The 24,958-nt window shown below is 37.4% G+C and overlaps 1 protein-coding gene across 2 annotated transcripts in view; it reads right to left on the bottom strand.

The window, feature by feature from the left end:
- The window catches only part of Edc3 (Enhancer of mRNA-decapping protein 3), a 38,391-nt gene that overhangs the window by 8,045 nt on the left and 5,388 nt on the right, over positions 1-24,958 (bottom strand). Inside the window, exons 3-4 of one of the 2 annotated variants that reach the window (XM_089247605.1) lie at positions 17,464-17,787; positions 13,935-14,088 (exon numbers count right to left, since the gene is read on the bottom strand). In XM_089247605.1, coding sequence (XP_089103731.1) covers positions 13,935-14,088; positions 17,464-17,787 — 478 coding nt within the window. The remainder of the gene's footprint in view (positions 1-13,934; positions 14,089-17,463; positions 17,788-24,958) is intronic. The other variant, XM_089247606.1, reaches the window with a different exon arrangement.

Here is a 24,958-nt window from a genome sequence, read left to right as displayed (position 1 = left end):
CTGTCATTAGTTCGAATAGACGTACTCAGTATAAATTGCCAGAAATTGAGCTTAAGAAGTTTGATGGGGAGTTAATCAATTATTTACCGTTTTGGGCTCAATTCAAACAAATTCATGATAATGATGAATTGAGCGAAATTGATAAATTTCATTATTTGTGCCAGGCTATGCAATCTGGAACCAAAGCCAAAGAATTTATCAATGCATATCCTGTCACAACAGAAAATTATGAAAAGGCAATTAATGCTTTAAAACAGAGGTTTGGTAAAACCGAATTATTGATTGAGGTCTATGTAAGAGAATTATTAAAATTGATAATTGATAATTCAGGCCATAACAAAAATAAGCTGCCCTTGGGAAAATTGGTAGATAGCATAGAAGCTCAGTTACGGGCCTTAGAATCTATGGGTGTTGATTTCGAAAGCAATGGAGCTTGGCTATATCCCTTAGTAGAAAGTTGTTTGTCAGAAGAAATTCTAAGGGCCTGGCAACGCTATTCGTATTCTTCCTCCCCCGCTTTAGAAAATTCCACAGATGTGCACTCCATCCCCAAGGAAGAATTTCCCCCTCAACGACAACCAAGTTCAAGGTTAACGAGACTCATGTCTTTTCTGCACCATGAAGTAGAAAATGAGGAAAGGGTGTTGTTGGCAAGAAAGGGATTCGAGGGAGGAAGGGATCAACGATCCCGAGAAAAACAGAAAAAGGGAGATTCTCCCCTTCCCACAGCAATAAACCTACATGCTGGGAACGTTAAGTTGAACTGTATTTTTTGTGATCGTCCCTCACATGAGAGTAAAGATTGTTTTGAGGCTATGTCTCTTTCACTGAATGCAAAATTAGAAAAAATTAAAGAAAAAAAATGCTGCATGAAATGCATTAAAAGAAATCACATTGCAAAATTTTGCCGTACCCTCGTCCGTTGTCATATTTGTAATAAAAATCATCTCACGTTACTATGTCCCGAAACACCTATGAAAAAGGCAAAAGATAAACGTACGATAGAGGATAATAAAAACCTTTCTTCAGATTCAAGCACTGTGCAAAGCACATCTGTTCAGGAGAAATGTACTTCATCTGTGGCATTAATGACATTAGAGCTTAAGGTTACGGGGAAGTTCTCAAAGCAAGTCCGTGTGCTTTTAGATTGTGGATCGCAAAAGTCGTATATTAAACGGTCCACAGCTGAAGAATTGGGCCTCGAATGCGTCACAGTGGAAACTATATCACATACCTTATTCGGGGGTTCAACAATCAGTGCTAAGCCCCATAAGAGATTCCGTGCAACTCTGGGGGCAACCGATAGATATTTAAAAACACAGTTAGAATTCGAATTTTTGAGTCAGGAAGTGATTTGCGGAAGTATCCCACGGTTAGCCCTTGACAGTAAGCTACTAGAAGAGCTCAAAATTAATAAAATATGGTTAACCGATGTAGGAACTAATTGCCCAGAAGTTGAGGTACTGATAGGCGCAGACATATATGGTAAGATTTTGACCGGACGAGTGAAACAGTTGCAAAGTGGTCTAACCGCCATCGAAACAAAGTGGGGATGGACAGTATGTGGGGAGAAGAATGATAACAAATGTCCAATTGACCGCTCCGCTAGCACTATGACAGTGACAAATCTATCAATAAGGGAGTTAAAAATTCCAGAATTATGGAGCTTGGAAACAATTGGCATTGGCGAAAACAGGAGTCATATGACTAAAGCGGAGGAGGAAGAGCACGCTCAAGAACAATTTTGTGGATCACTGGATAGGAAACAAGATGGTAGATACTGTGTAGGATTACCATGGTTGGACGGACGTCAAGGTATTCCTTCCAATCGACACATAGCCGAGAAAAGGTTGTATAGCGTTACTCACAAGCTGAAAAGAACCTCTACTTATGATGATTATGGAAGAGTATTTAATGAGTGGGAACAGGAAGGAGTAATAGAAAAGGTACCCGACAATGAGTTAGATCGAAAATGCCACTATTTGCCCCATCATCCTGTCATAAAACCAGATAGTTTGACCACTAAAATCCGACCTGTATTTGATGCTTCTTGTAAAGGCGGTAGGAATCCATCACTCAATGATTGCCTGGTAAAAGGACCAAATCTCATCGAGCAAATCCCTTCCATAATTTTGAGATTTCGGGAAAAGGCGATAGGGGTGATATCCGACATTCAACGCGCATTTTTACAAATTGAAATGAATCAGGAAGACCGAGATTTTTTGAGATTTTTATGGTGGGATGCAGAGAACAAAATACAAGTGTTCAGGCATAATCGAGTTGTATTTGGAGTAACAAGTAGTCCGTTTTTGTTGGGTGCGGTAATATTACACCATTTATCTCAGGCACCTGAAGACAGGAAGTATCTTGCTAAGAAGCTTACAAAATCATTTTATGTAGATAACTGCATTACTTCCGTTGACAATACCGAAGAATTGAAAGAATTCATAACAAAATCCACAGAGATGTTAGCGGAAGCGAAAATGAAGTTGAGAATGTGGGAGTTTGGCCCTTCTGAGGAAGTGGACATTATGGAGCATGATATCCCGGACGTCCAACCCACAGATTTCAGTGCCTCAGTCAATATATTAGGATATCTATGGAATAGAACAGACGATAGTCTTACCATTCCCGTCAAATTAGACCTAGAAATTCAGAATCCAACGAAAAGAGAAATGTTATCTATTACGCAAAGCGTATTTGACCCGATTGGTTTTGTATGCCCAGTGATGTTACAAGCTAAATTGCTCATTCAGCAAGCATGGGTATTAAAAACGGATTGGGATGCTCCCTTACCTGATGATATAAGAGATAATTTTGTCCGCTGGTATAAACAACTGGGGTTATTGGCCGAGCTGAAATTTCAACGAAGAGTAGGATATGGAGATCATGAGAACTGGTCTATACACGTGTTTTGTGATGCCAGTCAAGCGGGGTATGCTACGGCTATTTTCCTGAGATGCGAAAATCAGAATAAGGTATCTGTGCAGTTGGTAGGTGCACGGTGTAGGCTAGCTCCACTAAAGAAAATTACGATACCCAGACTTCTTGCATGCGTCATAGGAGCAAGATTAAATAATTTCATAGTAAATTCCTTAAATGTTTCCTCAATTAGCTCGTACTTTTGGACTGATTCTGCCACCTGCCTTGCATGGATCAAACGTAATGACCAGTGGGGCACATTTGTGGGCAACCGAGTGCGAGAAATAGGAAAATTGTCAAATCCGAACCAATGGCTCTATATCCCAGGTCATTTGAATCCAGCAGATCTTCCTTCTCGCGGCTGTAATGTAGCCCACCTGATAGAGAGCAGATGGTGGGAAGGACCGTTATGGTTGAAAGAAAATAGAGATACCTGGCCTAGTCTAGAAGTGCATATAGATGAACGTATAGTAAATGTAGAAAGAAAGAAATCGTCCACTATAAATTTAAGTGTTAATGCTAATAATGAAAATTTTAGTTGGTATAAAAAATTCTCTAACTTCTCTCGCATTGTGCGCAACTTTTGCTGGGTGAGAAGATTCATCTTGAGAGCACAGAAAAAGGTCATCCCGAAAGGGAATCTAGTGGATGCATGTGAGAAGGAGAACGCAGAAAATCTCCTCTGGACTGCGCTAAAATTAATTGATTGGATTAAAGTTACCAACGATAAGCATTTATCTCCAATCAAGTGGAAATTCATCCCTCCTACTGCAGCCTGGTGGGGAGGATGGTGGGAGAGACTGATAAGATCAGTCAAAGAACTCTTAGTGCGGGTCCTAGGCCGATCATCTCTACATTTTGAAGAACTCTATACGATCATTTGCGACGTTGACGCTACAGTGAAACGCAGACCTCTCACATTCGTATCAGAGAATTCTGACGACCTGGTGGCGCTTTCTCCAGCATCCTTTCTCCAAGAAATCCCAACATCAGGATTTCCGGATCTTGACGTGATTGATCATAAGAGCTCCAACGCTAGGCTCAAGTACCGTCAGAAGCTCCGAGGTGAATTGAGAAGCCGTTTCCGAAAGGAGTACTTGGGTCAGCTGATTCAACGGTCAAGTGAACAAGGAAGGAACTTCCAAGTCGGCGATGTGGTCTTGGTGGGACTGGAAGACAAGAAAAGAGTGTTGTGGCCCATGGCCAGAATAACAGAAGTTCTTCCCAACAGAGATGGTAGCACGCGCGTGGTAAGACTCCAAACGAGATCTGGAACTCTAGTTCGACCTGTACAAAGACTTTACCCGTTAGAATTGAGTGACTCACAAGATCCGGTAATTAAATTCAGCAAACAGAGAAGGTCTAGATTCGGTCGAGAGCTGAAAATACCGGGCAGGTACTTATATTGTGACACTCAACAGTCGTGTGTGCAAACAAAATCAACAATATGTGTCGCACTCCATAATATGTATTTATTTTATGAATTTATGCATTTTTATACATGTTTGATGTACTCAAATTTTGAAAATTTAACTTTTATTATGGGTTATTATGCAGAGCATATGTATTTTTCAACTTTTGTAGTTGCATGTGTGTATATATAGCTATTTTTTGATTCTATGCACAGTAATGTTTATTTCGGAACAATATTTTGTATAATTGGAATTTTGTTTAGGCGCACTGCAATTCCAATGGTGGGAGGATGTTGCGACTCCCACTGCTTCCCAACAGAGGGAGGCAGAGGTACCATATGTACGAGCTGTATTATTATTATTATTTCTTTTTCCTTTTTTTGTGTGAGTATATTTCAGTAGTACACATCATGTAACTGAGGAGAAAAGAAGGGTAGAACGTCTTCTGTCACTCTGATTTAAGAAAAGAAAAGAATAGAATAGTTTTGTTTTTCGACTAAGTGTTGTTTAATTCTTGCCCAGTGTATCACTTCATTCATAATGCGAGAGGGGTAAGTTTTAATTTTTATTTGGTAGAAACATGATTTTAAATTAAATTTTAGATCGACCCGGACGGGTTCCGCTTTGTCGATCCCTAAACAGAGGCATATGCCCAGTGATCTCTCATCGTCTGCTCTATGGTTTGACCAGTGGCTTGGCCGGATAACCCTAGGTGTACTTCAACATCATCCTGGTTCTGTCGTTTGCTCCATGGTTAGACTGATAGCTTGAACGAATACCTCTGGATATGCCTCGATATAGTCTTGGTCTTAACATCGACTCAATGGTTGACTGGTAGCCTGAGCAGATACCTCTTGGTGTGTTTCTACACTACCCTGGTTCTGGTGTCTCTCCGATTGTTCAACACTCAATGTATAGACTGTCATGAACATCCCCAAACTGTCTCCATTTGGACTGTAATCTGACTGATGTATATGACTAGTGATACAGATGATGTGATCATGATAAATGTTCTCTGAATCACCTCAACGAATGGTGAGATTTTTCTGATTATTGATTTAGTTAATTGTTATGTTTGAGAAAAATTAATTTATTGTGATAACCAAGTGTCGGAAAAAGTGTTACATTGAGAATGAGAGTTTTAATATTTAACTGAATAAATGTTTTAAATGAACGAACTGGTTTGTTAATTCATTGTTGTCATCTGTACAATGAATAATATTGGATACAAAATAACAATTGAACTGGGAAATGCAAAGAGAGCGTTAAACTTTTCGAATCCTCTTCCAAGTCTGATATTTCTGTAAAGCAGTTACTGCGAAATTGCAGTTTTGGTAAAACAATTTGACCAAGAAAGTGCATCTCATAAACTTATCATCATTGTGAGCAGCAAACACATTGAGAAACAAGATCTCTGCGAATGTTTCTAGGTTTTATAGCAGCTATTGAGTGACATCACATAAATATACATGTTTACTACAGGTATTCAAAGTGAAACACTCCCCTGGTGGCAACATCTGCAACTAATGTTTTCCCCCGAAACGAATTCCCATCACTTCATGAAGTCCTCCACAAAATTTCACAATTTTCTGATGACTGGTTTTGCCTGTAGGCTTAATTATGGAAGCCCTGTATCTATATATATATAAAATTGATTTTCTGTGTGTGCATGCGCGTGCATTCCCTTTAAAAATCTATATTTTTGGACATCTTCACCAAATTTTGTATGTATCTATATATATAAAATTGATTTTCTGTGTGTGTGTCTGTGTGTGTGTGTATGTTCTCTATACAAATCTACAATTTTAGATCGATCGTCGCCAAATTTTGCATATATACCAAATGTGACCCAACTTGAACGATAGGCTACTTTAAAATTTCGTCAGACCAGGGCAAATGCCCCAAATGGGCAAAAAACTGTCCGGCAACAATGGTTTTTGGGCCTCAACAATCACTTTCCGAACGTTTACTTTGGTTACCGTGGTTCCCTAGCGATGAGTTTCAGACGTGTTTATGTCTTTACAATGGTTTGTCACTTCTTTAATGCTGTCAGTTATGTATAATAGTTTATGCCTTTATAATGGTTTGCCACATTTTCAATACTCTCAGTAATGAGGCTTTTTGAATAGACGTCATAATCATCACCATCATCGCTTTGAGGGTCAGGAAAAGGGTGATCCTCATAGAAATCAGTATTAAAATTGCCGATTTAACTGCATAAATACGGAAATTTAGTGGGGGGGGGGGGGGGAGGTTTCCTGCCACATCAATAATTTTAAAAATTAAATTGAATTCTCGATTTTTGAAATATTGAATTCACTTGGAGATGAAGAGCCCAGAAAACTAAAAATATGAATAATTTGCCGGATCTACTTTTGAGTTGGATATCCATGTAATAACATTGATTTCAATAGTCTATAAGGTTTTCGCGGCCATCATTTGATACAAATTGTTTTTTCGGGTTCGAAGACCGTCGTCCGTTTGAGTTTGTTCTCAACGTTTCCCCAACACTAGTGGTTGGCATCATCAGGAGAATTGATAAACTGGATCAAAGTCAAGTTTTCCGGAGTCTCAGGTTGTATTTATGCACATAAGTGGCTTGAACTACACTATTGTTTTGCGATTGGTCAGTTGATTCTATGGCTGGCAGCGTATTGTAAACAGTTGTTATGCTGGTAGAACCTGATTGGCCGAGAGATGTGGAGTTATCTGATTGGCTGTTGTCATCATTCTGTTGTTGGACCTTGAAGGGGAAGGTTCTTGTTCTTCTGAGAGCTGGTGTCCAGGATCTGCTCAATTTCAAAGTTTCTTCTCTTCTATTATAGCTGTTTGTGTGCTTGTATATTTCAATAGCCTCTCTGTAGATACGTGGGAAGAAGTGGTCAACATTAGCTATTACCTGTGTTTTGCTGAACTGTACACTGTGGTTGTCGTAAAGCGCATGCTCTGCCACCGCCGACTTTTCTGTTTGGCCCATTCTGCAGCATCGTTCGTGCTCTTTTATTCTCGTGGCCACAGATCTTTTTGTGGTTCCAATATATACCTGACCACAGGTGCACGGTATTCGGTAGATCCCCGGTGTTGATAGAGGGTCACGGTGGTCTTTTGCTGATCGCAGCATTTCACATATTTTTCTGGTTGGTTTGAAAATGGTCTTTATACGATATTTTTTCATGACCTTGCTGATTCTTGCCATCACTCCAGGGATAAAAGGCAGCACAGCTTTTCCAATTGATTGTGACTGCTCATTTTCCATTGGTGATTCCTTGATGGAGCGTAAGGCTTTCTTGATGTCGTCTTTCGTGTACCCATTAGAGCGGAAAACTGATTTTAAGTGCTCAATCTCTTTACCTAGATCTTTCCCTTCACATAGTCTTCTTGCCCTCTCGATCAAGGTTTTCAGTACGCCTCGTTTTTGGTGAGGATGATGATTGGAGAGCTTATGCACATATCTGTTGGTGTGAGTAGGCTTACGATAAATGCTGTGGCCTAAACGTTGACCTTGACGGCTGACCAGAACGTCCAAGAACGGGATCTGTCCTTCTTTCTCTATTTCCATAGTGAACTTGATGTTCGGATGGATTCCGTTGAGATGGTCCAAGAATCGGTGAAGATTTTCTTCACTCACACCAACAGATATGTGCATAAGCTCTCCAATCATCATCCTCACCAAAAACGAGGCGTACTGAAAACCTTGATCGAGAGGGCAAGAAGACTATGTGAAGGGAAAGATCTAGGTAAAGAGATTGAGCACTTAAAATCAGTTTTCCGCTCTAATGGGTACACGAAAGACGACATCAAGAAAGCCTTACGCTCCATCAAGGAATCACCAATGGAAAATGAGCAGTCACAATCAATTGGAAAAGCTGTGCTGCCTTTTATCCCTGGAGTGACGGCAAGAATCAGCAAGGTCATGAAAAAATATCGTATAAAGACCATTTTCAAACCAACCAGAAAAATATGTGAAATGCTGCGATCAGCAAAAGACCACCGTGACCCTCTATCAACACCGGGGATCTACCGAATACCGTGCACCTGTGGTCAGGTATATATTGGAACCACAAAAAGATCTGTGGCCACGAGAATAAAAGAGCACGAACGATGCTGCAGAATGGGCCAAACAGAAAAGTCGGCGGTGGCAGAGCATGCGCTTTACGACAACCACAGTGTACAGTTCAGCAAAACACAGGTAATAGCTAATGTTGACCACTTCTTCCCACGAATCTACAGAGAGGCTATTGAAATATACAAGCACACAAACAGCTATAATAGAAGAGAAGAAACTTTGAAATTGAGCAGATCCTGGACACCAGCTCTCAGAAGAACAAGAACCTTCCCCTTCAAGGTCCAGCAACAGAATGATGACAACAGCCAATCAGATAACTCCACATCTCTCGGCCAATCAGGTTCTACCAGCATAACAACTGTTTACAATACGCTGCCAGCCATAGAATCAACTGACCAATCGCAAAACAATAGTGTAGTTCAAGCCACTTATGTGCATAAATACAACCTGAGACTCCGGAAAACTTGACTTTGATCCAGTTTATCAATTCTCCTGATGATGCCAACCACTAGTGTTGGGGAAACGTTGAGAACAAACTCAAACGGACGACGGTCTGCGAACCCGAAAAAACAATTTGTATCAACATTGATTTCAACTTTTTATTTACATCTTCTCAAGCATGAAAATTAATGTCTCCGTATTGTCTTTTGATATTTATTTGCATAAATTCATATAGTTTAGGATGTTTTTAAAATTAGTTATGGGCCCCGTAAAAAATTCCACAGCTTTAATTAAGCATTTTTGGAAGCTGAAACAGGCAGAAATTGATAACTTGAAGTTCAGGGGGAGGGAATCTAAATACCTAACACCCATTAAAAAAAGGGGGGGGGACTATTCATTTCTACGTCTCTTTAAATTTAGATTTGTTTCTTTCATGAGTCGCGCAGGACGTTGCCATATTGGTTAACTTAGACACGGTTTGCATGTCCCTCAAAGAAAGAGGGAGATATCAGGTGATCCAAAAAAGCCTCATTGAAAAAAACCCGGGCAACGCCGGGTATTATAACTAGTGTATCTATATATATAAAATTGATTTTCTGTGCGTCTGTCTGTCTGTGTGTATGTATGTTCTCTATACAAATCTACAATTTTAGATCGATCGTCGCCAAATTTTGCATATATACCAAATGGGACCCAACTTAAACGATAGGCTACTTTAAAAGTTCGTCAGAGTAAGGCAAGTGCCCCAAATGGGCAAAAAACTGTCGGGCAACAATGGTTTTCGGGCCTCAACAATCACTTTCCGAACTTTTACTTTGGTTACCGTGGTTCCCTAGCAATGTGTTTAAAACGTGTATATGCCTTTACAATGGTTTGTCATTTCTTCAACGCTGTCTGTATATGTATAATATTTATGCCTTTATAATAGTTTGCCACTTTATTCAATCCTCCCAGTAATGACAGCTTTTTGAATAGACGCCATCATCAGCATCACTTTGATGATAAGGCAAAGGGTGATCCCCTATAGAAATCAATGTTAAAATTGCCGATTTTAATGTAGAAATGAGGAAATTTGGTTGGCTTTTCTGTCACATCAATGATTTTAAAAATTGTATTAATTACTCGATTTTTGAAATATTGAGTTTGCTTAGAGATATACGAAGCCCAGGAGTTTAAATATGAAGCAATTAGCCGGAACTACTTTCGAGTTGGATATCCATGCATTGATTTCAACTTTTTATTTACATCTTCTCAAGCATGAAAATTAATGTCTCCGTGTTGTCTTTTGATATTGAACTGCATAAATTCATGTGGGTTAGGATATTTTAAAATTAATTATGGGTCCGTAAAGTACATCGAAAAAATTCCACAGCTTTAATTAAGCATTTTTTGAAGCAGAAACAGGCAGAGATGGATAACTTGAAGTTCAAAAAAGGGGGGGGGATCGAAATACCTAGCACCCTTTAAAAAAAGAAAAAATATATATTTTTTTTTACGTTACTTTAAATCTAGATTTGTTTATTTCATGAGTCGCGTAGGAAGTTGCCATATTGGTGAACTTGGACACGGTTTGCATGTCCCTCAAAGAAAGAGGGAGATATCAGGTGATCCAAAAAAGCCTCATTGAAAAAAACCCGGGCAACGCCGGGTATTATAACTAGTGTATCTATATATATAAAATTGATTTGCTGTGTGTATGTGTGTTCTCTATACAAATCTACAATTTTAGATCTATTATCACCAAATATTTCATATACACCAAATGGGACCTGACTTAAATGATAAGCTACTTTAAAAGTTTGTTAGAGCTGGATGAAAAACCGTCAGGCAACAATGGTTTCTGGGCCTCAACAATCACTTTTGGAAGTTTACTTTGGTTACCATGGTTCAATAGCAATGTGTTTCAGACGTGTATATGCCTTTACAATGGTTTGTCAGTTCTTTAATACTGCCAGTATATTTATAATAGTTTATGCCTTTATAATGGTTTGCCACTTTTTCAATCCTCCCAGTAATGAGGCTTTTTGAATGGACATCAGAATCATCATCAGCATCACTTTGAGGGTCAGGCAAAGGATGACCTCCATAGAAATCAGTGTTAAAATTGTCAATTTTACTGTACAAATGAGGAAATTTAGTGGGGGTTTTCCACACATCAATAATTTAAAAAAATTGCATTGAATTCTCCATTTTTGACAGATTGAGTTTGCTTAGAGATACGAAGCCAAGAAAATTAAATATGAAGTAATTAGCCGGACCTACTTTTGAGTTGGATATCCATGCAATAGCATTGATTTCAACTTTCTATTTATATCTTCTCAAGCATGAAAATTAATGTCTTCGTATTCTTTTAATATTCAACAGCATAAATTTATATAGTTTAGGATATTTTAAAATTAATTATGGGGCCGCAAAGTACATCGAAGAAATTCCACAGCTTTAATTAAGCATTTTTGGAAGCAGAAAAAGGCAGATGAATAACTTGAAGTTCAAAGGAGAGGAATCCAAATACCTAGCACCCCTTGAAAAAGGGGAAAAAAATATTCATTTCTACGTTTCTTTAAATCTAGATTTGTTTATTTCATGAGTCGTGCAGGAAGTCACTATATTGGTTTACGTGGACACAGTTTGTATGTCCCTCAAAGAAAGAGAGAGGGAGACATCACGTGATCCAAAAAGCCTCATTGAAGAAAACCCGGGCAGCGCCGGGTATTATAGCTGGTCTTCTATATTTCTTTTAATCAAGAACTTTAGCACATTTCAATAACATACAAACCCTACTATGTTACTTTTAATTCAATATCATTGGAATCAAATAAAGAAAAATGAAATTTAAATTTTGTGATTTAAATCAGCATACCCTGAAATAAATATCAATGCTCACAAGAAAATTTTCAGTTTGTTATTAACTAAAAAATAGAAAGATTCTAAATTAAAGTTATTTGGTCATTTTTTTCATATCACAGCCTTTTATACATACAAAAGTTAATTAGATCAGGATGTAGCCGGCAGTTTAAAGCTGATTCCAAACAGTTTTTCTTTCGTCTCTCCTTAAGAGGTTGGCGCACTAACCACTTATTGTACAACTTCCCACAATAGCAATGTGCTGTATGATTATCTTAAGCCCTGTTCACATGGAAAATCCAAAAGCACGTACAATACCAGCAAGGATTTTCGCTAAAAATCAGTTTATATGATACCGCACACAAAGACAGTTTGTCTTCATTCGCCATATAAAGGAATATGGGACAAAGGTATATAAACCTCTATATATATGCCCCCACAAAAAACATAAGATACAATTTTTTACCATCTTTTTTCCCAAGGAGAGGAAAAGAAGTTGTTAGGTAGGTTCAATATTGACAAATGAAAAATTTTTTTTACCTGCAACCTTGCTCATGTGATTTAGTGCCAGGCAAGATTCTGACAAGTGAATGGCACTAAATTCTTGAAACCTCTATGCTTTGGCAAAGTAGCTGGATGTCTTATTGACATGTGGGCTATCACACTTAGTAAAGTGAGTAAGATTAATTGTCATTTTAGTTATAAATGATGTGGTAGTATGGGCTATAAATGCCTAAAGTTTTCTAGCTTTATTGAACAGAACAAATTATTTAAATATAAAAACATATTTATATTTTCTCATAAATACTAACTCAGAGCCCATAACAGGAAATCGCCTAAAAGAGGCTGAAAAAAGGGGAACTAATTCTAGCAATGAATATGGATGACAATTACACTTATACATGAACTAAAAAACTTATTTAGAACAAAATATACTGGTGAGACCTCAACTGACACAAATAATTCATTCTGGAATTACATTTGTGAGCCGAAATGGGATTTAATTTGATTTTCTCCAAGAACTGTGCAAAATTTTGAAGTACTTTTCTCAAAACGATAATGATGAATAAGGCTGAAGCACTGCAAAAAAGGAAAAATACTGACTACAGGCTGAGATAAACGACTTCACAATTGCATGAAGGGGAATTTGCAAGAGGATGAAAAGCTGAACATCTTTTTATTTTATGTACACTATGCAGTTGGGTTTTAAGATGTAATGAAGAAAAACTGTGTGAGGTGGTGTGATATGTGATATAGTCAGTTCATTTCCCTTCACACACATGCAGATGAAACAAAATCACTTCTTAAGAATGTCTAGACTCTTCAGTTTGGTTTTTAAGAGCTTTACAATATGCACTGAAACCCTTCAAGTCTGAGTTTTTTTAAATGCATTTTCTCTTAGCTTAATCATTCATTTCCCATGAAATGGCATCAGAATCTTTTTGAAAGGGAGGTGTATCTGGATAGCGATTCTGACAACGAAATAAATAAATCTCGTTCGAGTTACAGTTAGTCATTAGGTTTCATTTTGATTGGCAAAAAAAGTTCAGCTCACGACACATCTGTTTCATGTTAGCGCATGCATTCATATCAACTAAAATGTTTGTTAGTCAAATCTGTATTCATTAACTGAGGCAGAAAAGCATAAAAAAAATCTTTGTAAGCTGTACGGTGGATGAGATCCACGTTCAATGCCAGTTTTTGGCAGAAGCTGTACCAGAACATTTACCACGTGGGGCTGAAAATTGTCATGGTGATGTTGAGGAGAAGGATGAACGTCTGCATATATTTTATCATCACCATAGACTTTTTTGCTTATTTCATGTGTTTCTGCAGTGGTTTCACTCTGGCAAAAAATTAAATTAGACTGCAGCATATTGCTCCTTGCAAACAGCATCAATTTTGAATGCCTGTGAAATAAGAGTGGTGCTCTGCTTTTTTACCGGTTTCAACTCAAAAATGCCTGCATTATGCTTCCGCCTACTGGATGAAAAGACCAAAAATAGGTCTATAAAAATATATAATTCCTGTTTGTGTAATTGAGAGACAGTTTTGATTTGAATTGTGTGTAAAGAATGTGTGTCCAAACTTTTCTGTAAATTTATCGCTGAGCTATGATCAATAGTCTGGAAAACATTATGGATTTTGATAAAATTGTTCTAATAGTACTCAACAAAATTTCAAACAAGAACTTGCAAGGAAAAAAAATAATGAATTGTGCGAATATCACTTGCACCATATCTCATTACCTGTGACAGCCACCCAACAGCTGTAATACCATTTCACTGGCAGCACGACCCACCATCTCTATTCGAACTTCTAGAGACATCCCAAGCAGTTCTGCCTTTTGAAAAAGCGCTTCTTTGAATTCCTTTGTTACGCTAGGAACAATGAGCCCAGAATCTGGAAGATGTTCTCTCAGTTAATATGCATCTTAAATACAAAAAAAAATTTCATTTTGTATAAAAAAATAATAAACAGCAGAAGTTTGTCACAAAGGTAAATACAAAAGGCAAAACTGGTCAAATCACAAAAAAAAAATCTAGTCATCAAAAAAAATTTTTTACTCAAAGAAAGAAGTCCAAAATAATGCTTTTGACTTTTTCAGGGCATAGTGACCCATTTTCATGTAGGTAGATATGCTGCTATAAATTACAAATACTTTGTGCTGCTCTCAGCCTACAATTTAGTAACTAGACAAAGAAAATTTTAAGCGCCAATACCAATTTTTTTGTCATCATGGCGACCTGTATCTAGCCCTGGCAAAAAGTAATTCATTAAAATTTTAAGAGTGCACTTTTTCTGAATGTTTCCATGAACATTTTCATCATAAAGTTTCATCATTGAACTTCAAACAACAAACCAGCCCCAAAGCATAATGTTTTACACTGTTCTACAACTAGCCCTCTTCTGCTCTGTGTAAACATTTCCATATAGTGTTTTCTATTCATTCCTTAAATTGTTTCTGAGAGTTTCTGTGAAATATGTCAGTTTTTGACATATTCGGCTTTGGGGCAAACCAATAGTGAAAGACTTGTGAAATTTATCTGTCAATTTCCAATGCAATAGTGTGTGAGACCTAGGCACAGCTTTTGTGTAATTAAAATGCAGGCTAATCACGTTCTTAACTTTCAAGGTCAAGAACTCCTGTACTGTCACACTTCAATAAGTGTCAATACAGCTTGAGCAGTTTTTTTCAGAGGTTGAAAAAAAATTGCACTGGGCTGGGAAATGTTAAGCATGCTTAGCGTACAAATTACTACCATCACATTTGTTGCTATTGCCAGACTCAAGGCCTCAGAATATACAGTTTTGGCCCAAATGAAACTCTGACTGCTGAAGTTCTTGCCACCTGAGCAAAATTCATTGATCTGTCTAGTTGCTGGGCTGTGATAATGTGCATTTTCAAATTTTTTAAGACAAACACTTTGAGATCCTTTTCAAGCAATTCTCTGTTATGCTATATATGACTCCATTCAAACTCTCAAAGAAAATATTCTCAAACTCTGTGATGTTGCATGTTTGCTTTCGTGCTTCTCAAATCTCATTTTCTTTAAGATTTTATAGTGGATGTCATGATGATAAACTGTGCCCAATTTAATTTAATTTCAAATTAAGCAATGCTAAATTTATCTGTGTAGTACCTACCTACTACAACATGCATGAACCTCATAAATGTGCCTTAGAAGTATGTGTGTGTGTGTGCAGCACTACTGTATTCATGATGACAGATTGATGTGTATTTCTTGTTTAAGAAGTGCTGCCACCTGTCTAGTATGATACCTGCTTCAAAAAGTGTCTCTACAAAGAGCAGGCAGACCTACAACATGATACTTAAATAATATGAAAAAAATTTCCAATCATTTACCATCTTCTTTCAAAAACATGGAAGAAAGATGGCAGCACCAGCAAGAAGACAAAACAAGCACAACTCAGACAACATAAATACATTAGAAGCCACAAACACACAACTCAGAAAACACATTCCGGCATGTGCTGATTCATTAGAAATTCCACAGAGGAATGCATGCAAGGAACATGTACGGTTAAGTACAATGCATGCCGCTTAATATGATCACATCAAGACTGGTGTCTGATAACAATAAAATTTGTAACTTTATCTGGAAAAAAAATCCAGATTATAAGGACATCTACCATACATACTATTTGGTCAAACAGGACGTATGGTAACAGGAAAATTTAGTTTTTCTTAACTAATTTTTTTCATTTTGTGTAAATTTTAAAACATATATATTTTTTTATATATTGTTTTAAAAAGAAATTTTTGTTACCCTAACAAGTTAAAATCTTGTTTTAATGGAGTTATAATGGAATTGTCTAAAGTGTATCATGAATTATGATACATTTTATAATGTACATCCCATAGATCCCTTATGAAAGTCTTGCAGCCGAGAAACGTTGAATGTGATAAGTTCACACTGACAAAGAACTTAAAAAAGGGACTTTTCAGCTTGCTCAGGAGAACCTCTAGCACATGCCTTCATTATAGGGAAGCCATTTCACACAAAAGCAATGCTACACATACATGGATCATAGGGGATATTACAGCCTGATTAGAACATTGTGAACTGAGTATGAAAATTTTCATTGATAAGGAAGGAGCCTTCTGACCTCCTACATAGTCTAGTACAGTGTTTCTTAACCTGGGGCCATATGGTCCTCTTGCGGTCCTGGGATGTCCTGGGGGGGGGGGGGAAGGGTGAAAAGCAGATGAAAGTGGAGCCCCGACAAGTGGTGAAGTGGGCTACAGGGAACTGTGAAGAAATAAAGCTTTCAAGTGAAAAAATTCAAAAAATAATGTGACTATTTTCAGAATCTAGCATTGCTGTCCATGACACTAGCGCAACCTTAACCCATGTGTTTACAGCCAGGGCTTCATCTCCATGCGTCCTAAAGGAATAGATCTGGTGCTATGATTTCTGAGTGTAAGTAGCAAACGTGCAAGCTTTTGTTACACTACCAGCTAATTTTGTGTGGGTGTGTGCCCCTAAAACATCACTATATCAGAGAACCCATGATGTTGAGTTTGCCATGCATACAACCCACATTTACAGAGACCTATTTTTCCTATATAATTTGACTATTAGGTGGAATTAATACATTCAATGTGAATCTGTGCTTGGCCCAGGGTTCCAGAGATTGATCATATTTATAAAATTTTGCTCATTATAAATTTAGTTCTGACTGAATATGATTCGAGTAGAAAAGGTCTCATATGAGGGATAGGAGCCCTCGATAAGACTGGGGAGCCACGAGAAGAAAATATGGTCCAAAGGGGACTATGGGCTGAAAAAGGTTGAGAAGCACTGGTCTAGTAGATTGATAACAAGAGCTTATAGAGGAAAAAATGTGTCTGGCTCAGATACTTAGCTTAAAAATACGCAAAATGAAAAAATGTTAAGTAAAAAAATGTACATGTGTGTGTGTGGTCCTAATAATCAAACAAATTTTTCCCCATGTTATGATATTGGTCTATTCTGTACTTAGCAAAAGTGATAACAATACTCGAATGGTAACATCATCTATGATTCCAACAAGCACCGTCAACTGTAATACTACTTCAATAAACCTTTCTAGTGGTCAACTTTTCAGTGATTTATTTCATTCATCATTTGCCATATAAACTCCAAACTGCACTTACACTCAAATATTGAAAAACTCACCCTAATATTGTATTTTACTACAATTTACAACTCTACGCGATCCAAAAAAACTTTCTTGATCATAAATGTTTCTCAATCATTTGGCAAACTTTACCTGTGACAAATTCTTTGTGCTGGGCACATGGGACTACTATTTGCTTCATGATTGGTGTCTCAGATGTGAGAATGTTTTCATCGTGCTTATACTTGGCTTGACTCCGCTTGTTACAATCAACAAGGCGGATGTTGTTTTCACTTTTATTCAGGGCATCTATCTCACTGAACACGGCTCGCTTGTCAAATAATGCAAGATTCTTCTCGAAATCAAAGTCTGTATCAAATGTGTTGCTATCCACAGGTGCGCTGAAACAGGCCTCATCTCTTTCACTCATCCACTTCTTGCTATCGTTCTTCTTTGGAGTTTTCTTCTTGGAGGCTACTGAAAAAAAAAATCAATTCAGTAATGAGTAATTTAAACGTGACTTGGCATTGAAAAAAAAGGCTTCAAAAAACATGTCTTTCTACAAAAAAGCAAGGCCAACCGGTAGATTTTTTTCCCCCACATATAGCTTCGGCACCTATTTCATGCAGAGATTTTGAAGAAGTAAATTCAAAACCGAAATGCAGATCTAAATGTACCTACTCAGATCAGAAGTCCAAATGTGATTCAATTTTACAACCAAACGACATGAAGCAACAGTTCTCAATAATTTTATCATTTTTTTCATCTGTACAATCTATATATATAAAATTGATTTTCTGTATGTCTGCCTGTTTGAGTGTGTATGCTCTCTATACATATCTACAATTTTAAACCGATCATCACCAAATTTTACATATAAACCAAAAAGGACCTGACTTGAATGATAAGCTACTTTAAAAGTTCATCAGAGTTGGGAAAAAAACTGTCAGGCGACAATGGTTTCTGGGCCTCAACAATGACTTTTGGAATGTTTACTTTCCTTAACATGGTTCTGTGGTTCCCTAACAATGTGTTTAAGACATGTATATACTTTTATTTTATATAGCTAGTAGTACATATGTATGCACAATAGTACTATAGTTTATATTTTATAGACTTTTTCCAGGATAAGATTTCACCCAATGAGGCTTAACAAATCTAAAAAAGTCAATAAATTAGGCAGATGGCAGCACTATAACAAGCATTAAACAGAAACAAACTTCATGTAAGATTTATAACACATACATGCATATTTTCCAGTATGGCAAGGTCTTCTTCTACCACCTACTTTTATCTCTTCATTGAGACAGAGCAGCGAACCATGATTATTGAACCATTTCTTTTGTGAATGATTTTGTTCTCAAGAAAAACAGTCCTAAATATATTTTTTTTGCCTTCCTATGTTACAAGAGTCACTGCTATGAAATCAAGAAATTTTGTGCCTTTCATAGACTTCAATTTAGCAAACACAGACAGAAAATTTTAGGTGCCAATGCCAATTTCCTAGTCACTGTTGCAACCTGGGATTTGTCTGGCCCTAATAAAAGGCAAAAAAAAAAATTATTGGTAGAATGTTCTGCTTTCATTCCAATCTAATAAGTTCAAGACCGGGGTGCCTACAGGTACTTTATGAGTTGGAAATCTAGTAACTAATCTACAAACAGAGGCGGGACCATGGGGAGTGATCACACCCCCCCCCCCTCCCCCCAAGAAGAATGTGAATATGACATTACATTCAATAAATCCGTTGAAAATTATTTGCATCAATGTTTCTGATTGAATAACAAATTCAAGAAAACTTTGAGCAAAAAAACTAGGGTATTTTTTTTAAAAAAGGTTGGAACAAAAAAAACCATGTGTCCCGGAAAATACAGGACAATGCGGGACGTAGACGTATGGTCACCCTATTCACAGTGTGAAACTTACCCCTCCCAACAGCGAGGTCTAGATCCACCTCCGCCTACAGAGAACTATATAGACTTTCTATAATAATATCAATTTTATATGGGTCATTCTCCCAAATATATCAAAAATCGAAAAAAGCAAAAACAAAAAGTTAACCAAAGAATCCAAAAAAGTCTCAGGGACACTCCTTTACCTGATAATAAATGAAACATAGCAATAAAGTTTGTTAAAAATTCATGGTTAAAAAAATTAATTCAAATTCAATTATGTTAATAGGTAAGCAAATCCGATGAGGCATTTTGCCTGTTTCAGCACTTAATTTGATATTTATGCTTGGCAATCGCAAAGTTCATCGCAACATGTTCCATCTATTTTGGTATTTTATTTTAAATGTGGACAAGCACTGATACTCTGAACAATTATTTTGTCAATTAGATTTTTTTTTTTTTTGCAGTTTTTGCTCTTTTTTCATAAATTTTATGGGGGGGGACAAAAGATTTTTAATTTGTCTCTATTCTGTGAGAGCAGGAGTTGCATTTGCAAAGCAAAATCTTTAGACGAAACAACACTGCAGCTTGATGTTGCAACCAACAAATTCATGTTTTTTTTCTTTTCCCTTCCTTAATTTGATCATTTTTGTCTCGCCATGGTCATTTTCTGCACGCGAGGTCTAATTAGACCAGGACCTACAATTTATTGCCGATTCTGAATGGCAGGCTTGTTTTTATTACTCGTCGAGGTATTGGTGCGCTAACCCCTCGATGGGGGACTCCTTGTGGTAGCAATTTTTTCTGCAGTCACATCGCCGTTTCTGTTGTACCCCTGTATCAGGAAAGTTTTCTGACATGCACGAACTGGGTATTGAACTCGCAGGCAAATATCTTATCAACCTGGTCTACTGCGCCCCTTCCCCTCCTTAACTTTTTATCGAACCTTCTTTCTGGTTACTCAATGGCAGGAGAAAGGCATTTTTACATGTTTTGCAACACTGATCAGAAACTAAGCGTGTTGAAAACACTTTTCAGAAATAACAGATGTCTATGAATTGAAACACATGGTGGGCACGGTAGCCCAGGTCGATAAGATACTCGCCTAAAGTACCAAAGGATGTGTAGAGGTGTCATGAATTGTCCCGGTTCGTCCTTGTCAGAAAAATTTCCTGACACAGGGGTACAACAAAAACAGCGACAAGACCGCAAGGAGTCCCCCATCGAGGGGTTGGTGCGATAACCCCTCAAGTATAAAAAACAAGCCTGCCATTCAGAATCGGCAATAAATTGTAGGTCCGGTCTAATTAGCCCTCGTATGCAGAAAATGACCATGGTGAGACAAAAATGATCAAATGGTAAAGTGAAAACAGTTTTTCAATTATTTATTTCTCACAAAAAAAAAAGCCAGGAGAAGGATATTTAATAAAGATGCTCATCTCTTTTTTTCCTGAATAAACCCAATTTGTGACGTATTTTACAATTCTAATTGATATTTAAGTGATGAAGTGATGGCTACATTCTTCTCTTAACCTTTTCAACACAAAATTTGATAGGTGACAACTAGTGTTGTAGGATTTGAACAAATGATTTCCAAATGTCATGAATGAAAAAAAAAATAACTGAGAAAATTTTTTATTTGACTATAAATTATTGATAAAAAATATTTAAAATAGTGAAAAAAATTAAACATTAAAATATACTGGTCCTAAAAATATATATTATTAAAAAAAAGGAATATATTTTTGTTTTAACGTAAGAAAGTTATCATTTTAAAATTCCAAAAATGTGGACAGACAGCCAAGAAAATGACATTTCCTTAACAAATGAAAATTTCCAAGGATGATGTCACTCTCTGCTATCCTTACAAAGGTTTTTAACAGCTGGCTGATGCGAAGATATATTTAGGAAAGAGAGAAAATTCTACTGTCTTTGTGGGGAACTGAGCCCACATCCTCTCTCTTGCCGGGAGAGTGCACTAGACCACTAGACTACAAAGCAGGGTTGGTAAAAAAACCGGTTTTTTTGAAAAAAACCAAAAAACCGGGTTTTTTTGGTTTAAACCAGGTTTTTTTGGTTTAAACCGGTTTTTTTGTTTTAAATAGTATTAACATTAAAAACAATGAAATTTCTGAAAAATCATTCAAACTTCTGATAATTAACTAAAATAAAATGTTTATTAATGTAATTAACACTATTCCCATGCTAATTAATCAATAAATACATTTGAACAAAAACCAACTTTTGCAATTTAATTATTTTTTGCTTAACTCAATGGATTACTGTGTGTTTGAAAATTATTTTAATGTTATTATTAATCATATAATATATAAAGGTTTTTCTCCAGTTACTTTCAGTATACTTAATTAGGAAGCTATTTTGCAAAAAGTAATAAAAATTAGGTGAATATAATGCATTTAATGAAGCATAAATAATGCAGATTAATTAGCAATGATTTACGATATACTGGGTGATTATAACTAAGGTTCTGATTTCAAAACACTAAAAAAAGAACGATTGTCAGAATGACTTAAAAATTTACATGAATATTCCTGAAAAAATTCAATTTTATTTGATAAAGGGGAAAAAATACTTAAAAATGTAAAATTAATGACATCATCCAACATGTGGGAAATTCGCTCGCAGAATGGAAACGATAGCCAGTCATGGCAGAATGATACCTTAATTATAGCATTTCACGAGCTCATAATTCATGGCAACATCACAAAAAACGAAGTAATTGAACAAATAACTACAACTTACTTAAGAAATGTAAAATATGTTGTCCACTGCGTGTTCTGGCTATGAGAAGTTGAAAGCACAAAAATTCTTGTTCAACAACAGAATCGGAGTATGCCACGGTCATAATGTGGATGTGCTTGCAATTCAGCTTTATTAAACCGAACGTGCCCCCCCCCCCCACCCCGTTAATATTCCTGGGGAACTTCTAACATATAGGGAATGTGCTGGAGATTGCAATTCACCAAAGTTCGCAATCTGACCACTGTTCATAACATTTTGAGGTGCCCCCACAGCCAGAAGTTGCAAGGGTTAAGGTGCATCCTGTCAAAATGGGTCTTCAGCAGCTGCTTTGCTGGTATTGCAATGTGCATCTTGATAGAAGTTCTATCCACACACTGATGCTGTGGAAGTGCCGAAATGATGTGGTTGCACAAAATAGATTATATTGCTGGCCAAGTACAGCATCATCTACTTGCACATTTTGCACTTTTTTCTTTTGCAAAAGAAACTTCCATTGCTTCAGGAGTATCCATGCAAATTTTCAAGTTATTCTGATCAGTACGTATTGTATAGTTTTGGAATCAAAACTTAAATTATAATCACCCTGTACATAGCTGATTATTTTTCATAAATCTGTTACTACTATACAGTAGAACCTTGATTAACTGGGCTTAACAGTGTGTGTGTGAAAGTATAAAAAAAAAAACAACTATTGAATATTAAGACTGGGAGATATACAGTAGGAGATGTGCTACTTCTTATGGGAAAGAAAATGAAAATGTATGTGAGGTAGTATAACTACTAGTACACTAGTCTTTGTCCTTTAAGGACAGCTGGCCTTTATTGGATTATAGGACCACCTGCCCCTAGCATGATGGTGTCAATACTGTAGCTGCTTCTTTGTGAAGGGAAAAAGGAACCCTGTGAGATAATACACCACTACATTTAGATGTGTGATGCAATCCTTATTCATGAATTTGCTAAAGATAGAGCATCGGAATGTAGCCAAAGGTTAGAAAATGTAAGAATGAGGAATTTTGGCTTTTGTATATACACTGCTGGCCACCCAAATTGCAACACCAAGAAAGACGAGATATCGCAACAATATTTATTTTGTAGATAACATGTTGACCAAGCATCAAATGATTAAATTTATAGACCTCTGTGAAGTGTGGTTCCTGCCAAAATCAGTAGCCAGAGTAGCTGCCATTGTTGGAGATCACCGCTGCCACACGCCTCGGCATTGATTCAAAGAGACTTTGGATGTGTTCTTGGGGTACAGCAGACCAAGCAGCTTCCACGTGTTGCCAAAGTTGATCTGTTGTGGCAGCTGGGGATGTAATCTGGGTCAATTGTTGAGCAACCATGGACTACATGTTTTCTATCGGCAAAAGATCCGGAGAGCGAGCTGGCCAGGGAAGCAATTCAATCTGGCGATTGACGAAGAACCTTTGGACAATGCGTGCCACGTGTGGTAGCGCATTATCCTGTTGAAATATGGCTGTGGGCAAGCCCTGAAGGTAAGGAAGGACAACTGGCTCCAACACCTCGGAGATGTAGCGCTGGCTTTTTAAAGTACCGGCAATGCGTACTAGAGGAGTGCGAGAGTGATATCCAATACCACCCCATACCATAATACCCGGTGCAGGACCAGTGTGGCGGTGCATAACGCAGCTGTTCAGCATCCTCTCTCCACGGTGTCTCCAGACTCGAATCCGACCATCGTGGTGTTGCAGACAGAAGCGTGACTCGTCAGTAAAGACAATTTCATTCCATTGTGTCGTCCACATCCTTCTTTCATCGCACCATTGGCGGCGGAGACGTCTTTGGTTCTGCGTCAAGGGTAGACGAAGCAATGGACGTCTTACGGACAGACCACTCTGCTGTAAACGGTGTCGAATGGTACGCGCAGACACTGGATGATGCGGTACAGACTGAATGTGCTGTGCTATGGTTCGTGATGTGGCTGAGCGATCCGTCACTGCCATACGCACAATACGCCTGTCATCACGTGAAGTTGTGCACTGAGGTGGATGCGATCAAACACGTCGGTCCGTCGTACCCTCCTGCATCCAACAATCACATATTCGCATTACATTTGTTTGGTTTCGTCCAACACGACTATCGATTTCCCTGAAAGATAATCCACAATCTCGGTAGGCCACTATCCTTCCTCTGTCGAACTCGGATACTTGATCAAAAGATGATCGTTGTTTTCTACGAGGCATAATTGATCGTTTTTTTTAAAAAACCACAAGAAAAACACCGCCGTACTTCAAATCGTCGAAATCTCCAAGCCTTCAATAGCGCTTTGAAGTGGCGCCACAGGCGCGCGTGATGTGCGTCTGCGCTGAAATTCTAATCATTTGCATGTCTCACCTCCGCTAATGCATGTTGTAAATTTCATATTATTTGCATGCTTCCTTCAGGGTGTTGCATTTATGGTGGCCAGCAGTGTAACTAAGATACTTCATATGAAAAATATATATATTATGGCCACTTTTATGAGACTTTTTGAAAAAAACCACTTATAAAATCTTATGTCATTTAAAGATATACCATCAGAATGTACCCCAAGGATATAAAATATGGTAAAAATGAAACATTTTGGCTAATAATGAACCAATATGATATTTTTCAAGGGAAAAAAATGATATTTAGGCAACTTTTATTTGATTTTTTGAAAAAAACCGAAGTGGTTTTTTTAAAAAAACCACTTGGTTAAAATCAAGGTTTAAACCATGGTTTAAACCAACGTGGTTTAAACCAAACAACCCTGCTACAAAGGCAATGAACATTTCAATCTTTCCTTCGAGCTTATGTGCACTGATATATTTAGGTAGGCCTGTATATGATCTAGGGTGCTCTCCCGGAAAGAGAGAGGAGATGGGTTCGATTCCCCGAAAGGGCAGTAGAATTTTCTCTCTTTCCTAAATATATCTTTGCATCAGTCAGCTGTTAAAAACCTTCAAATGACAATTTGTTTGAGCAAATTTTAAAAATTTATTGATGAA

Source organism: Pholcus phalangioides, unplaced genomic scaffold (assembly GCF_987345545.1).
Source record: "Pholcus phalangioides strain wild (caught in Gottingen) unplaced genomic scaffold, Ppha-v1.0 ptg000018l_1, whole genome shotgun sequence".
Classification (NCBI taxonomy): Eukaryota; Metazoa; Arthropoda; class Arachnida; order Araneae; family Pholcidae; genus Pholcus; species Pholcus phalangioides.
The sequence above is the reverse complement of the archived record's forward strand: the minus strand, read 5'-3'. Positions and strand labels throughout refer to the sequence as shown.